Raw genomic sequence first — 17,811 nt, forward strand, 5'->3', positions numbered from 1 at the left:
GTTTAATCATCACAGTAGCTCTCTGACCCACTAGTATTTTCTCCATTTTATTGAAGAATTTGAGGCACAGAGAAGTTAAGTAGGTGCTTTACTTGTTGGGGGCCTTGTTCAGATGAGAGCACAGGAAATGTTAGGAGACCATGTAGAGCTTGATTTAATATAAAGATGGGCTTTTTGAGGTGAAGGAAATATATGTGTTGCCAGATAGAGCAGGAGTACAAAAAAAGGCTGCATTCTTGGTAATCTCAACTCTGAGAGATATCTCAAATGAAGTCTTAGGTATTCTAATTGTAGGTTGTTGACCTAGGAGGTTTTTGTATGATAGTGGGACCTCAAAGCATCACTTATCTTCAGAGTTATTTACCAACACAAACATGCTGGGATCTTTGTTGATTTCCCTTCTTTCCCTTTCCTCTCTCTACCTCCTGTCCCCCACCACTTTTTTTTTTTTTTTTTTTTTTTTTTTTCCCTTTTTTTCTTTTCTTTCCTCTCCCCCCCCCCTTTTTTTTTTTTTTTTTTTTTTTTTTGGGCCACATTCTCTCTCCCTTCCCATTCCCATTCCCTCATCTCTCTTTTGGTAAAGGTGATTCTTCCTGACCTCCTTCCATTTCCCCTTTCCCATTTGTCACTTATACAGAAAAATTATCTTTTGTCCCTTTAACTTCCTTTAGTTGGTTGTCCACCTTTCTGTCTTTTACCATTAAACTTCTTTAAAAATAAAAGAGACTGCAGTTGTCATTCTTTACTCACTTTTTAACTTCTTGTCATCTGATCCTGCTTCTGTGTGTCAAATAGTGAATTTTTCTCCATTGTTTTCTCTTTTGCATTAACCTTCCTTATCCCTACTTCATTGAAATTCTCCTTAGCCTTTTTATGTGTGTGTGATGTTGTATTATCTTGATTCTTCTTTTGCCTGCTCTTTTTCTTTGTATCATCAGTATATCCAAAAAGTGAAGTCAGCGCCTCACTTCGAAATTTGTTCTTTCCAACTTCTCTCTTGGTTAGTGAAAACATGTTCTCTCACTCATCAACATTAAATTTTCCTGACCCCTTCTTTTCCCTAGGTCTTTTGCTCAGCAGATATTTCTGGAGTGCTTCCTGTATTATAGGTTATTATTCTAGGTTCTGGAGTTTCAGCAACGAATAGAGAGATAGAGTTCTGACTTGAAGAGCGTACATTCTAGTGGAGAAGATAATTAATAAACATATTTCATCAGTATTGTGAAAAATGTTTTAAAGAATGAAGTACACTAAGCATCAGTAGGCAGTGATGGGAGTATGTGCTGTTCTGGATAAGATTGTTATGAAGAGTTTCTCTGAGAAGGTGATATTTGGGTATAACTTGAAGAGAGTGAGCCACATGGAAATGTGGGAGAAAAGCACCCAGGCAGAGGGAATAGCAAGTACAAAGACCATGAGATAATTTTAGGCTTTCCTGTGTCAGGAAAGGCCAGTGTGACTGGAGTAGAGTGAGTCATAGATTGGTAGGTGAGAAGTCAGAGAAGTTGGCCCTGGCTAGGATTTTGGACTTAAATCTAAGTGCGGTGGTAAGAGTTTGGAGGGTCTTAAACAGAAGAATGGTAACAAGATAGGACTTTATATTTTAGAAGGATCACAGTGATGACTGTGTGGGGAGTAAACTGTGTATGTGTGTAGGGGGTGTGTCAGAAGAACTTGGGATGCTGTTATGGTATAATTTTGGTAAGAGGTGGTGGTAATTTGGAGTCGAATGTTAGCTGTGGAGGTGGTAAATGGTCAGATGAATGATAGGTTTTATTTATTTTTTTATTTACTTTTTTTAAAGATTTATCTTATTTTTATTTTTTAAAACAAGATTTTATTTATTTGACAGAGAGAGAGCACAAGCAGGGGGGGCGGGAGAGGGAGACTTGATCCTAGGACCGTGGGATCGTGACCTGAGCTGAAGGCAGGTGCTTCACCAACTGAGCCACCCAGGCACCCCAAGATTTATTTATTTTAGGGGATAAAGAGTGTGTGTGCACGAGCTGGGGGGAAGGGGAAAGGAAGAGAGAGAATCCTCAAGCAGAGCCAAGGAAGGGCTCCATCCCAGGACCCTGAGATCATGACCTGAGCCGAAATCAAGAGCTGGCCTGCTTAACTGACTGAGCCACCCAGGTACCCCGAGTGTTTTATAGAACTAGCAGGATATGCTGATCACTTGAATGTGGTATATGAGGAGATTGGGGCTAAAGATAGTTCTAGAGTTTTAGGTTTGAACAGCTGGGTGAATGGAGGTTCCATTACCAGGAATACTTTAGGAGGGACAGTTTTATTGAGGAATGGGTAGAAGCAGTGTTTATTTTCAGTGTGTTAAGCTTGAGATACCTGTTAGACCTAGTGGAGATGTCAAATTGTACTCTTCCAGAGGTCAAATGTAAGCTTGGGGCTGGAGAAGATAATTTTGGGAGTCATCCAAGTATAGGTGTACTGGATGAGATCACTTAGGGAGGTTTGAGTGTAGATAAAGAAGAGAGACAGAAGGACTGAACCCTTAAGTTCTCCAGTGTGGAGACCTCTGCAAGAAGAGGAAGTTCTATCAAAAGATACTGAAAAATAGCTAGAGAGATAGGAAGATGTGTGATGTTCAAAAGCTAAGTGAGGAGAAAGGGATTCAGGAAGGGAGAGATGGGTCAGCTATGTCGGGAGGAAAGGGAGTAAGATAAAAACCTAATAATTGACCTTTGGATTTGGCTTGCTAAATCCCATTGATTTTTGCTTTGCAATATAGCCCTAAAATCTAGAGCATACCTTTTCACTCCCTGCCAACAAACACTATTAATCAGGCTTTAATTGCCCTTCTCCTGGACTATTTTCATACTCTTGACTTTTTCTTTTTTCTCCTGATTACAATACAAAATACGTTGTGATTGTAAAAAAAGTTGGAAAACACAGGGACAGTATAACAATGATGTAAAAAACTTAAATTCCTTATCTGCCTTACCACTAGAGATAATCACTGATAACACTCCAGTGCTTTTTTCCCCCTATTTCTATCTATGCATATTTGTAATGCATATATTGTATATATACTTTTATATAAAATTGGAATGAAAAGTAGTCTTAAATTTTACTTTTTTAAATGAATATTAAAATTTTTTGAGAATGTGTGTGAATGTGTGACAGCATAAGTTTTTCATCATGGTGAAATAGCCTTCTAAATGAACTTTCCACCCATTTATCCCCTAATTATATCTTAAGTGAGTCCTGATGAATTTTCCTGAAGTGATATTCTTTAAGCTTTTAGCGCGTAGGATAGTGATTGAAGCATAGACTATTTTTGAGAGTAATACATGCATATAGCAGGAAATCTGGAAAACAGGAAAGTATATTATCTTTTATAGAATAACTTATAATTTTCATCTATTTCCTGCTAATAATCTTTTTTCTGTTTGTCTAAATGTACATACACATGCATTTTGTTTTTTACTAACAAAGATCACACTGTGTTTTCTAGCCAGCCTTTTTCCCATAATTTATTCTATTTATAATTTATTGGTCAAAGTATATAAGCAGTTTCATTATTCTGTTTGTTGTCAAAGTGCTCTTCAAAAAGATTGTACCATTTGAAAGTATATTTATAAAGAATTTTGTTCTCTTTAAATTTTAGGATAGACCACTATCTTGTTGAGCTCTTTTAATTGAAGTTCTTCTTGGATACAAAGATGAGGACTAGATAACTTCTTGAGGTTCCTTCTAACCCCTAGGATGAAGATAATAACTAACATTTGTATAGTGCTCTAAAGTTTACAAAGTGAGTTCTCATACATCATCTCACTTGATCCTCACAACAGCCCTGTGAGGTAGGTAGGACAGGTATTGTTATTCTCATTTTAGAGATAAACTGAAAGAGAGGTTAAGTGACTTGGTCAAGTTTTATTTAAGTGTTTTAGCTGGGATTTGAATCCAAGCCTTCTGATCTAAATAATCACATTCTTTTTACAAGATTTCATACAGCTGCACATTTAGAATTGCTATATGTCAGCTAGTGAAGTGAAATAAATTTGTCATATACAGAAATAAACCCAATGACAATATAAATACAGTGTTTATATTTTCTTCAATGTCCCCCAGTCCTTTTCTATATCTCCCCCTCCCCATTAAATGAAATGCTCTCTCTTTTGACTAGAAGATAATTTAATTATATAGCTATACACCTACCATTTTACCTGGCATTTGGGAGAGGGGGATGTTATGTTTTTCATTTCTCTCTGTGTATATTTTTTTTGCTACCACTTAAAGGTGTACCTATATTACTTTCTACACATGTAGCATAAAGTCTTTAATAGAGTTATACTTCGAACTAGAATCTTTTGGGTCTAGCATGAACTTAGAATCACAAGCTTTTCAGGGTATTAAAATTTGTACTACTTTAACTAAAATTGGGATAATTGAGTATTTCAGGTATAGTTGCTTATGATGTTCACAGAGGTACAGTGAATAATAAGTGAGAGTGACAGTGGAGGTCAAATCAAGAACAATTACAGCTAATCTACTCTTTGATTAGTTACCTCATAAGGTAAAAGTTTGTAAAGCTGAATTGGGAGCTTGGTAGTGGCAATATCACATAATAGAAGTAGACCTAGATTTTCAAGACTGTGTAGTATAGTATTGCATTAAAATGTCTCACAATGTTTTCTGTAACTGCCTTTAAATACTTAAGGTAGTCAGTATTTTTAAAAATTAATTTTCTTGTTGTTTTTGTTTTTTCTCTAGTTGTTGGTCTTGACGATATTATGGATGAAGGAGTTGTTAAAGAAAGTGGCAATGATACCATTGATGAAGAAGAACTGATTTTACCTAACAGGAATTTGAGGGACAAAGTAGAAGAAAATTCAGTGAGATCACCAAGAAAATCACCTCGTTTAATGGCACAAGGTAATCCTTCCAGAGAGGTTGAGCTAGAAAATCAAAGGTACAGGGACGGATGTGATAGTTCGTAAACTTGCTAAGCAGAGACTGTATTTTCATGATGTTTGCTAGTCTGAGCATTTTGATAATAATTTTGAGGTTATATCAATTTGTTGGTATAATTTTTAAAAATTTTTGTTGAAATTATATATTTACAAAATTTGAAGGGTTCACTAATTCTGTAAGTTTCTAATGCCTATTTTCCTTTCCCCAGAGGAAATCATTATTAACTTTCCCAGCTGTTTTTACTATTTTTTTTTGGTATTTATTTCCATGTCTCTTAAGTAACATATGTATATTGCTACTTTTTGATTATTCTGATGTGTAGGTATTTATTGATTTCCCACTCTAGATGATGAACTTAGTGTTTGTCTTCTTGTCCTCATCTCAGAAAAGTATATTTTCTCATCCTTCTAATAAGTAATTTTGTTAGATCAGTAATAATTATTTATGTTATTGTGACTCTGTGCTGTTCGAGATGATTGATTTAATAAACTAAGGGTACTTTTCCTATACAACTTTTTGTCTTTCTGATTTAATAATTGTTTTTGTTCATTTGCTTATAGTTTTGTACATTTGTACACACAGTTTTCTGTGTACATTATCAGTAATAACACCTCAGCTACTCTGGTAGTTGTCTAAATCTTTCCTAAAAATACGTGTGCATATCAGATAACTCTGTCATTTTCATTTTATTGAAGTCTCTTGGAGCTTTCTGATCTGCTTCCATGTGTACTGGTTTGTTAGCCCTGTGTAAGCGTGATGCATAGCTATTATCCAGGGATTTCCCTTTACTATTCTTCTGACGATTCTGTTTGGTGGTATAGTTCTTATTTCCTTTTTTTTTTTGGCTTAACTCCTTCATTTTGGTGACACTTCTTCTAGTAGTTTGCCATGAGAAAGGAACATGGAGATACGTTATTTTAAAACTGTGTGTCTGCAAATGTATTTAATCTGGTATAAGGTTGGAATTACAGTCTGGTTGAACATAGAATTCAAGGTTGGACATAATTTTCCCTCAGAAATTTAATAGTGCTCCTCTATTTTCTTCTAACTTAAGTGTTGTTGAGAAGTTTATTCTGATTCCTTTTTTTTCTTTTTTGTTATGTTATTTACTTTCTTCTGGAAGTTTGTGGAATCTTCCTCTTCAGCTCGAGTATTTTGATATTTCTGATAATGTATCTTGGTGTAAGTGTATTTTAAGTATTGAGCTCTGGATATTCCATAGGTCCTTTTAGTCTGAAAAGTATCATTCAATTCTGGGAAAATTTTTTGTATTATCTCATTGGTAATTCCTCTCTTTTTTTTTTCTCAGCTCTTGCTTTCTGGAACTCATTATTCAAGTGTTAGGTAGGAAGGACTGGCCCTTCCATTTTCTTTATATTGCCTACTTTGTACCTCTATGTCTTTTTCCTCTACTTGAAGTCTTTTCATGTTTATCCTCCAACTTTTCCATCAAATTTTACATTTCTAATTTCTGAATAGTCTTTTTTTTGTTTTGGGAATAGTCCTTTTGTAGCATTGTCGTCTTGTTTCATGGACACAGTATCTTCTGCTATCTTTCATAAGGTACTTACATTTTAAAAAGTGTTTTAAAAAGTTGTTTTTTAATCTCCTTTCATAGTTATAGTTTCTTTTTTCTCCATGTTGTCTGTCTTTCTGTCTCTCTTTTTCTGTCTCCATCTTTCATGTGAAGAGACTTTTCTAAAATATGATAGTTTGCTCGTGTTTAAGAGTAGGGAGCTAAAACTGTACGAAACTAAAAGGTTAACACTTAAAAGAGAGGGTGAGTTGGGTTTTGTCTACTGTGAGCTTCACTGTATGGTTCTCTGGTCGTGCGGGGTTTTGTTTGTTTTTTGAGGAATCCCTGATGTTAGAGTTGAGGTTATTTATTCCCTTAGGCTCATTAGATTGGTAACATGTTATAGGAACCTTTCAGGGAAGCTGACAGGGTGTCTCAGCTTTCAATATATATAAATTCACTTAATGTCACAAATTTCAGTGTACTTTACTGCCACTTTTAACTGTGCCTGATGTTCCTTAGTCTAGAAACCCTGTTTTATACTCTTCCAGAGAGCAAGCCTCCAGTCTTGGATTAGGGCCAGGAAAGGGTAGTTGCCTGGCAGATGGAGTGGAGGAGAGGGAGCTAGGGATCTAAGTGCTTCTTACACAGCTTTCATCTCATCTTCATTTTAACTCACTGCCTTCATCCACACTTTAGAATCATCTGGGGTCACCAATTCCTAGCCCTTTTGAAGTATTAATTGTATTGGTTCTTGCTGACACTGCCATCTTAGGGTTTGTCTTTTTTTGGGGGGTCTCTCCTGCATCAGTTACTTCTTGAGCATCTCTTGTTTGACTTCCAGAATTGTTACTGTTTTCTCCTGTTCTTCCTTTCATTTTAGATTTATGCTTTTGTATAGCTTTAGTGTGGGGTAGATGCATGTATTTACTTTATCTTCTTTTCCTCAATTTATATGTATATATATGTGTATATATATGTGTGTATATAGATTAAAGATTTTATTTCTCATAGAGTGAGTGCATGGAGGAGCAGAAAGGGCGGGAGAGGGAGGGGGAAAGAATCTCAAGCAGACTTTGAGCTGAGTGTGGAGCCTGACGCAGGGCTCGATCTCACGACCCAAACGTCACGACCTGAGCTGAAACCAAAAGTAGATGCTTAACCAGCTGAGCCACCCAGTCTCCCCACTCTCAATTTATATTTCTGATCAGCTTTTTAAATCTGTTATTTGGTAATACTTGTCATTTTGAGTAATGAAAAGAATAGGATGAAAATTATGGACAAATGATTAATGTTTGGCCCATTCAGCCAGGATTCAGACTAAGGCAGTTTATATTTAGAGGAGGAAAAACAGCTTGATCTTTGGCTCAATAAATCAGTTACTGTTGGAAAATGTTTTTTTCATCTTAATTACCCTGATAGTTGAATATGCTGTTCATTGTTATTTTTAGCAACAACCTAGATAATGGGTGTTAAAAGTTCATTTATCTTATTTCAAGGCAGACAGGGTAGAGCTGTAAATTATGTCAGGCTGTCTTCAAAGCTTAAAATATATAAAAATATTATTAAAGTATATAAAAATATCCAGATATTGATATTGAACCATTAAGTTTTTAGTTATTTAAAAATGTTATATATCCGGACATGTGATATATGGTTAATAGTCCACACTAAGTAATTTTTTAAAAATTGTTGGGTACTTATCTAATGATGAAATACTGTGCCATGTTCTGGGAGAATTAGAAGGAGTCTCTAAGACTAGGATGAACAAATAATTTTTTTTTCAAACTAGGACACTTTTTGAAAGTAAAAGTGTGCTATTAATCACATCAGGACTGTACGTGTCACCTAAGACTGTTATACACAAATGAAGACACATGATACCTTCCTTAAGAGTTTAGTGGTATATGACAAATAAGCAAGTGGTTAAGTATTGGTGCATAGTAGGGTTTTGCATTGAAGGGAGGGAGTCTTTTTTTTTTTTTTTGGTAATTGATAGTGTTCAGTTTTCATGCAGAGTTTATTCGGAGGCATTGGATGTGCATAGGCTTGGACATAGCTTATTTTGTATTTCAGTTTGTGGGTTTTTCTAATTAATGAATCTACTTTAGCTCTCTTTCCTTCTAGTTTCTTTTCATTCCATTTGTTCTCCTGGAGGGTTTATCCAGATAGGGAAAAGAGGAAAAACTTATATAGTGGATTCTTTGTTAGGAATATAGTTAAAGGTGGGAAGCTTTATTAAATTATTTTCATATTTTCCACATTTTCTTTTATGATATATTTTCTTGGCTTAAATTTCTTTGATTGTAATTTCTCTTTATCTGTGTTTAGTACTCTAGCATGTGCTTCATTTCTTAGGAATAGCTTGTATGCTAAAATGGTGATACAAGTGAAAGACATTCATAAAAAGGAGTTAGTGTTCTTGTGAGGCTGTGTTTTGAAATTCACACAGATCCTGTTTATGATAGGTGGTCTAGTTCATATTTGGCTGGGACCTGAACTTGTTTGGTATTATTTATTTGAAGATATTTAATGTTAAAAAAAGACATTTGGTGTTTAAAACTGTATGACAGTCTTGCTTTATGATGGCCATTAATGTGAAGGAAGCTTATTTTACTCCTAGCTTACTTACTATAGAAAAGAAACTTGATGTAAACATTCTTGTTTTGTAGTAAAGTATAACAACAGTCTGAATTTTGTAGTTTTTTCTCCTGCCAGAATTTATAGAACTTTGATAAATATAAAACTTAACATGGGTATGTGTATATATATATATATATATATACACACATATGTATGTGTGTGTGTATATATATATATATATAAAATCATCATCATGAGTTAACTATTCAGTACATTTTCATTGAAATGAGCAAATTTATAACTCAGAGTAAAGAAGTAATATATTCTAAATTGTATTGAAATAAAAACACATGGCAAAATAGCTAAGTTATTTTTATTTATTTTTTTCCCTTGTGATAGAACAAGTAAGAAGTTTGCGACAAAGCACTATTGCCAAGCGTTCAAATGCAGCACCTTTAAATAGCACAAAAAAGGCGTCTGGGAAGACTGTATCTGCCCCTAAAGCAGGGGTGAAACATCCAGAAAGGTGTCCGATTAAAGAAGTTTCTGTGTCACCGAAACCTGAGTACCATAAAGAGAGCAGAAGGAGCAGCCGACATATTGGACAAATTGAAGTGGTACCAGAAGTATCAGTGTCTTCAAGTCATTCTTCAGTGTCATCTTGTCTTGAAATGAAGGATGAAGCTGGATTAGATTCTAAGCAGAAGTGTAATAATCAGGGAGAAGCAAATGTGCCATCTCATGAATTAAATTGTTCACTCCTTTCAGAGACTTGTGTTAGTATTGAAGAAAAGAAAAATGAAGCTCTGATGGAATGTAAAGTCAAGACTGTTAGTAGCCCACAGTTTAAGTTTTCAGATGAAGAACAGAATGATTCTCTTGCAGATAAAACGGATGGCACTGTTGTTGAAGAAGTGAGGGAAAAGGGGAAAGTTGAACAGGAATCACATGAGACAGTAAAATTATCCCATGAAGATGACCAAATTACTGAGGAACCTGGATCTTCTGCTTCTCTCTCTGATGCTGCTGCTTGTACAAATCCAATTAAGACCGAAAAGAACCTTGTAGGTTTGTCTTGTTCTGTGAATGAAGTAAACAAATGTAATTTGGAATTGAAGAATACCATGGAAGTTGCTGATAAAGCTAAGAACTCCCTTCCAAGAAATGAAATAGAACCGTTGGGTTATTGTAAAGACACAGAGTCTAATGATAAGCATTTGGGGAACGCAGAATTTAATAACTCAAGCTTAGAGATGGTTGATACTAATGCTTTTGAACCAGAAAGTAGTATTTTAGAAAATGCTATTTGTGGTGCACCTGACCAAAATTCAGAACAGTTGAATATTGTTGAAAGTATTAAAATGGAGTCTCATGAAATAGCAAACCTTCAGGATGATAGAAACAGCCAGTCAAGTAGTGTTTCTTGCTTAGAGTCAAAAACTGTAAAATCCAAACAAACAAAACCTATAATTCATTCTAAGCAAAACATGACCACAGATACTCTGAAAAAAATTGTCGCAGCAAAGCATGAATTAATGCATAACAAAACTAAAGTTAATGTCAAAAGTGTGAAACGAAATGTTGATGAACCAGAATCTCAGCAAAATTTTCATAGGCCGGTCAAAGTGAGAAAAAAACAAGTTGAGAAGGATTCAAAAATTCAGAGTTGCAATTCTGGTGTTAAATCTGTGAAAAATCAAGCTCATTCTATATTGAAAAAAACATCACAGGATCAAAATTTAGTACAGGTTCCCAAATCCTTAACTCATTCTTTGAGTGATAAGCCTCATGGTCACCCTGGTTGCTCTAAAGAACCCCATCATCCTGCACAAACTGGACATTTATTACATTCCAGCCAGAAACAATGCCATAAGCCCCAGCAGCTGGCTGCAGCAATGAAAACCAATAGTCACGTGAAGGAAGAGCTTGAACATATAGGTGGTGTAGAGCTTTTTAAGGAGGAAGATAAACTGAAGCTAAAAAAACCTGAGAAGAACCTACAACCCCGCCAGAGAAGAAGCAGCAGAAGTTTTTCTTTGGATGAGCCACCATTGTTCATTCCAGACAACATAGCTACTATAAAAAGAGAAGGCTCAGATCATAGCTCTTCATTTGAAAGCAAATATATGTGGACTCCCAGCAAGCAGTGTGGGTTTTGCAAAAAACCACATGGCAACAGGTGTGTGTGTGTGTGTGTGTGTGTGTGTGTGTGTGTGTGTGTGTGTTTGTTTGTGTGACACGTGCATTAAAGAGAAATTGCTTTTTAGGGTGGGGTTATGTAAGAACTTTTTTATAGAAAAATTATTTAACATACAAAGACTTTTGCAGAAACAAAAAAACCCCTCATCAATCCTGGATAAATGATAGAAAGATGGAGCCACTGAATTTATAAATATATCATCCCAGAACATGTGAAAAAGCATAGCCTGACCAATGGCTGGTATATATTGAAATGTTTTGTCATTGTAACCAGTTAGTGTGATTTAGTTACTGCATCTGAAAGAGAAAAAAAGCTTGCTGCTAATCAGAAAATTGTTACACTGCTTTGGGTCTGTAAGTTATATATTACTTTATTTGGCTTGAGAAGAACTAGTAATAAAGTGTAACGGTCATAATGGAAATTCTATTTTTCTTTCGAAGACTTTTTTTTTTTTTTTGGGTAAATGAAGCACACTTAACCATGACTTAATACCACCACTTCATAACTATCAAACTTAACCTTGGAATGAAGTTTGGTAGCTAAAACAACTGTTAAATTATCCTGGTGAATTGTGTATGTAACACAATAGAAAAGCTGTATTTCTTTTCTGAATGTTTTAATGATTTGAAAGATTTCTTATGAATTCTAATCTTTTAAGTCATTTTAGGATTCAGTGTTTATAGCTTTTTGATACTGCCCGACCCTCCCCCATGAATTTTTTATTTGCTAGCTTTTTAAAAAAAGGAAAACAGGAGATGAAGTGGAGTTTGCAGTACAAGATTGTCCTGTTCAAGTGTTGAAATTGCTGTTGGAACGTCTGTCAACGCTGACATGATAAAAGAACATTATAACTTGCACATTGTAATATTATCCTTACTCATGAAAGTAAATATTAGGATGACTTTTCCCAGTACTATCAGATTACATAAAAATACGGAACTTCTTAGATAGGGAAAATTTAGTAAAGTACGTTGTGTAATTATTTTGTGTGGGAGCTGGTGGTTGGGGAGAGTGGGTGGGAGTTTGTGGGGTTATTCTGTAAAAAGTTTTATGTCAACTGTTATGTCAAAGACATAACAAAGTTTTATTACTTCATTTATGATTCAGCCCATGTCCTATTTTTAAATGTCAGTGGTTACTCTTCATAACAGCATATTCCAGTTTTAAAAAATTGTGTTTTGAGTATAGTTCTACATTTGTCCTCACGTATATGCTCTTTTAAGTTTTTTGGTTTTTTTTTAACAGCTTATTCAGATATTCTAAAGTGGGCCTGCTAAATTTTCAGAATTAAGGACTGGGTGGTGCTTTTAAGTGTTCTTTTAAGCCAACACTTTTCTCTCTGCCAGAATCTTCTAAAAATCATTACACTGACATGCGGTCAGAGTAGTAGAATAGGAACCTTCACTTGAATGAGTTTCTAAAGTGAAACTTGAGCCTAGAGTTGGAAGTCATGTTAGGTGTATTACCATATAGCTTTGTTGCAGATAAGCTGCTCTTCTGATGGCTTGGTCCTCAGGAGTTTGCCTAGGCTTTTTAACCATGGCTCACTTTACCAACATCAGTTATTTTCCTAAAATGAAGATTAAATTTTAAGTCCCATTGTGGTCCCCCCCATGCCACCTTCTGTATCTACTCCATAAAACCTAGAGTTTCTTTGCCTCATTGTGGAAAATGACTTAGAATATTAGATATGTAGATATGTAGATTTTGAGTTTACCCAATGTAATTAACATGAATCATACATAATGACACTGGAAATAATTTGGGAAGCAACATTTCACATTATTTCAATTTTGTGAATAAAGAAGCCTAAGTAATTGTTTTTTCTTTACATATTAACTAGCCTTCACTACTTTTTTGATACATTGTGCTTGTATACATTGAGTTTACTCAGAAAATGTACCTGACATACAGCATGTAATTTTCCTATTTTAATCCATGTGTAAGATTTTGAATTTATTAGGAAGGGCATATCTGGAAATAATTTTCATTCATTTCATGCACTAGCCATATGGAAAGCTGTTAATATGACATTTTCTAGCACTTGTGACAGGTTTGCTTCTGTAAGACTATTTTGTAACTCCAGCATTTAACATGTATTACAACTGAAGTTAGCTTCCTGTCTGCGCTTCAGTTGGAAATTACATTTTTAAATATAGATTTCTTCATGGCATCACCAGATGTAATAAATATTTGACCATAAGCAACTTCTGTACATACCCTAAAGACAGTAGGTATGGACTCTAACAATTTACACATCAAGCTTTTGTTTTTGCTTCCATTTATTTTCCTCATTCGCCTTGTAACAAAGGTAAACTCATTATTTTCAAAACCGGACTACTTAATAGTCATTTTTAAAAAATGATCTTTGGACATGTTTACATAAGCCAGTTGGCATTTTGGAAGGAAGAAGTGTGGGTCTTTTCATATTACCTATCTTGCAGTTTCTGGTATTTCCCTACTGCTCCAGAAGGTGTTTATGTTTTTAGTTTGTATTGCAGTTTCTTGCCCAGATGTAGATGATTAGTATATTGGATGAAGTTTAGAAACAAAAAAAATCTCCATAGCAGGATGAATTCATAGCTTTATACTCAAATTTTTTCTGAGAAGGAAATTTTCTTCCAGAATAAAAGATTTCTGTTTTTTCTCAAGATTTTAAGAGTTTGACAGATAAATATTTTTGTCTGTGTATTAGATTGTTAGTGACAAAAACAGTGATTTAATGTTTATATGGAATAGAATCATTTTAGAAAAAAGTGAATCTACATTCACAGTAATATGGTATAGATTGTCACACACTTATCAGAACTGAACACCCATCTTGTAACAGGTCCATTGTTAGTAGTTATAACACAGATATGCTAAGAACAGAAGTTCTCAAATGTTGCTTGCCTTTGTGATTTACTTTGAAGAAACTTGGAAGTTTTCTAAGAATATATTTGGCTTATGCCAAAAAGATTAGAATTTTAGTTTTTGTCTTATAACAAGCCTAATTAGTTTTTATTTTTAAATTTTGTGTATGAACATTTAACAGTAAAAGAATACAACAAATAATTCTGAACTCTTCTATTTAACTGATTCATGTCTATCTGGTTTACTTAACCGAGCCAGTGGTAAACTCCATACAACATTATTTTTTTTTAGTGAAATATTTAACATCCAGGTTATAGTCTTTTCCGTAAGTGATTTTGCCTATTAGTAATCAGAAATTCATGGCCAGAGCAGAAAATGGAATAATTCTGTTAGCTTTGTGATTCATACTCCTGCCCTTCTCCCCCCTTTTTTAAACCATGAGGAAAAATACAAAAAGGAAAGAAAATAATACTCCCTTTTTGTGGTAGGACTTTTTTCCCCCAATATGGTTCATAAAATTTGTAGTACCTTTAACTTTCAGACCTAAAAATGATCCATATTTACATTTTTACAAAATCAGTTTTATTTTCAAATGAATTAGTTCTATTTTTCCCTAGGACATATGGAAATTATAAATGACTTTTCAGAATTTATATAACCGCAATATCTTTTATATAAAATCCTAAACTATTATGATAACTCTGTAGATGGCACTAGAGATTTGCTTTTCAGAGCGTCAAGTTTCAGGAGACATTTCCAAAGTAAGCTTGAAAGGAAGCATGATGAAATATTTAGTTTTGTCATCATAAAACAACTCTTTTCCTGATTAAGAATTTGAAATTTTTAAATATGTGCTTTATAATTTGATATTTAAATTTGAATATGGGCTAACAGTATAGCTATGGCCATAGTGTGTAGGTTTTTAAGTAGTGTCTTATTGAAACTAGTTTAGACTTACTTTGAAGAAATCATACTATAGCTCTGATAGTGGAAGTAAAGGGAAACGACTGCTAGTTTGCTTTCAGTATTTCAAAGACATTCATATTACCCACTTTGAAGAAATAGTTCTTACAACTTTGCAATAGAAAAACTGTGCACTTGCATTTTTCATTTACTTTGTTGGCTGGAAGATTTGTATCATTGAAGCATGGACCCATCTAAAATTTCCCCAAGACTAGATAGACCATTTCTATCTTGTAAACAAATACCACATTTTTTGAAAGTTTTCTTGCTGGCTTATGAATCCAAAACATTTGTTTTGACATAAGACAGGAGGTTTTCTTCTTTCTGTTTCTTTCCCCATCATTTTGGGGAAATGAGGACTTACTTGATAAAGCTAGCGCAGGCATTACTAGTTAGGGTAAAGAATGGTGAATTACAAACATGAAGTCAAGTTTCCTTAATGTGCAGCAATAGTTTGATACACAATAGAAAGGCACAAGAAGAAGAGAAAAATGTGCTGCTGCTGAGGAATGAGTAGTTGCTGTGACTTGAATTTTCAAGACCTGTAAGGATTGAAAGTGTAATTTCAACTTTAAAATCTCTGGTGTAAGAGAGTTGGTTGTATCACTTATTGTATTACCTTAAAATGAGTTTTGGCATTGTTGATGCCACTCTTACAAAATCAGCAGAAAGTCTTTAATTAAAGAATATACCTAAATCTTTTTATCTTAACCTTTCAAAACATACCATGAATTACTAACCTGAAGAAGAAAGAAAAATGTTAAACATGATTAAGTGAGCTCTCTAGTTTACCTAACAATGGGTTAAAATAAAAAAAAAAAATCCCCCAAATTGCCATTTGTACATCTTATTTACCATTTTATTAAAAAGTAATTGCAGATATTAAGTTAGACTAAATCTTGTGTCCACTGATTTTTTTCATTGTTAGTGAAGTTATTTAGATAAAATGTAGTAAAGGGAAACTTTATTATAAAGAGATTGGAAATTAAAAAAAATTCAGCCTGAATATTAATATCTTCATGTTAAAATATCTTTATTCAGAGAAACAAGTTTATTATCTAAAGCATGGTCAGTAGTAAGGAAGTCTGCACACACAAGTATGTAAAAAGATTCTTCAGCTTAATCACTGTGATACCACGAGCCAGAATATTTTGAGCTCAAAGAATAGTGACATAGTTAAAGTGGTTAATAAACAATCTGAGTCTCCATTTTGTCAGTTTTTGAGTTGCGTTTTTGCTCCGATCTTGTCATTCAAAATTACTCATTGGATGACCGATTCTTCAGTTTTAGGTGGGATTTCTGGTGTGTGGGGTAAATGTTACCGTAACTTTCACGGATTGTCTGTGATCAGATTTTCGCAGATCTTACCACCCTTCTCAGTGGAGGAATGTTATTTTATACTTTGTTACTCTATGCAATATGCTGACAAAGGTCAGTTGCCCTTTATTTTGCCTTTATGGTTTTGTGTATTTTCTCATTCATACTAGAGTGGGTATATTTGACTTAAAAGTTCTGTCTTGAATATTCTTTGAAAACTTGCTCCATGGCGAACCAATAGAATAGGTAAAGATGGAAAACATATCAGAAAATGATTAAAAATTTAATTTAGGCTCACTTTTAACATTTATTTTTAATGTATTAAATCAAAGTTTTTTTCCCCTCTTCCCAGGTTTATGGTTGGCTGTGGGAGATGTGATGACTGGTTTCATGGTGATTGTGTTGGTTTAAGTCTTTGTCAAGCACAACAAATGGGAGAAGAAGACAAAGAATACGTGTGTGTGAAATGTTGTGCTGAAGAAGATAAAAGGACTGAAATAGTAGATTCAGATATTTTGGAAAACCAGGCTAAAGTTGAAGTCCATAGTGAAGACAGAACAATGGAATGTGAAAAGCTTGGGTTATCAAAGCACACAGCAACAAATGATAAAACCAAATATATAGAAGATACAGTGAAGCACAAGGTCAAAATTTTAAAACGGGTAAGCTCATTAATGCATTCTTTTTAAGAACTTTGTATGGTCTGACAATTTGAAATTTCTCTGGGTTTTATTCTAAGTGTATGTATTTTTCCATAAAAATGAATGGATTTTTATTCAAACATTTGTATTTTTCCATAAAAAATGGATTTTTATTCAAAGTATTTTGGCAGTCTTGGTGAAACCAGGAAATCTTCAAAATATGTATATCTTATTTCTTACAGTATTTTGTGCAGTTTCTAGTCTCTAGTTTGATACTTGGATTTCCTTTGATATGATGTGTGTGTGATTTTGTGATATTAAAGTGGTACTGGGCTCTACATTGTGCTTGCTGATAAGTTTTTAAAACTTTTTAGTCCATAACTATCTACTAATTCTTAAACCACATTTGACATTATTATTTTCAGGTAGAAGAGTTATTTTGTCTCTTTAAGGAAAAGTAGACTTAATTTTTTTGATTTTGTCCCAGTGTTTGCTTGGAACTTCATTACTTTTTCTCTTTAAAAAGTCAGTTTTCCCTTACCTTATATTTTTAACTAATTTCTGAATGTATTTTCTGAATGTATTTTCTAAATAGAAATTTCAAGATACTTAGTTACCAGAGAGATGTATAAAAGATTCAGTGCTTTATCTGATTAAATTTTTATAATTTTCATTGTCTTATATTTTTTAATACCTATGATTTTTCTATTTTTGTTCTTATAATGGTAGGAAAGAGACAACAGAGGCAACAAATATATGTGGATAGTCAAATATAATAATCCAAGAAACAGTGAACATGAGTT

At 33.9% G+C, this 17,811-nt stretch overlaps 1 protein-coding gene across 6 annotated transcripts in view; it reads left to right on the top strand.

Moving 5' to 3' along the window:
* PHF3 (PHD finger protein 3) overlaps positions 1–17,811 on the top strand; it is an 85,957-nt gene that overhangs the window by 41,015 nt on the left and 27,131 nt on the right. For 5 of the 6 annotated variants that reach the window (XM_025890359.2, XM_025890360.2, XM_025890362.2 and 2 more), the window contains 3 exons: positions 4,735–4,896; positions 9,434–11,213; positions 16,720–17,029. In XM_025890359.2, coding sequence (XP_025746144.1) covers positions 4,735–4,896; positions 9,434–11,213; positions 16,720–17,029 — 2,252 coding nt within the window. Of the gene's footprint in view, positions 1–3,628; positions 3,822–4,734; positions 4,897–9,433; positions 11,214–16,719; positions 17,030–17,811 lie in introns of all 6 variants that reach the window. The other variant, XM_025890363.2, reaches the window with a different exon arrangement.

This window comes from Callorhinus ursinus, unplaced genomic scaffold (genome assembly GCF_003265705.2).
Source record: "Callorhinus ursinus isolate GAN/ISIS: 27379988/994484 unplaced genomic scaffold, GSC_fseal_2.0 scaffold22, whole genome shotgun sequence".
Lineage (NCBI taxonomy): Eukaryota > Metazoa > Chordata > Mammalia > Carnivora > Otariidae > Callorhinus > Callorhinus ursinus.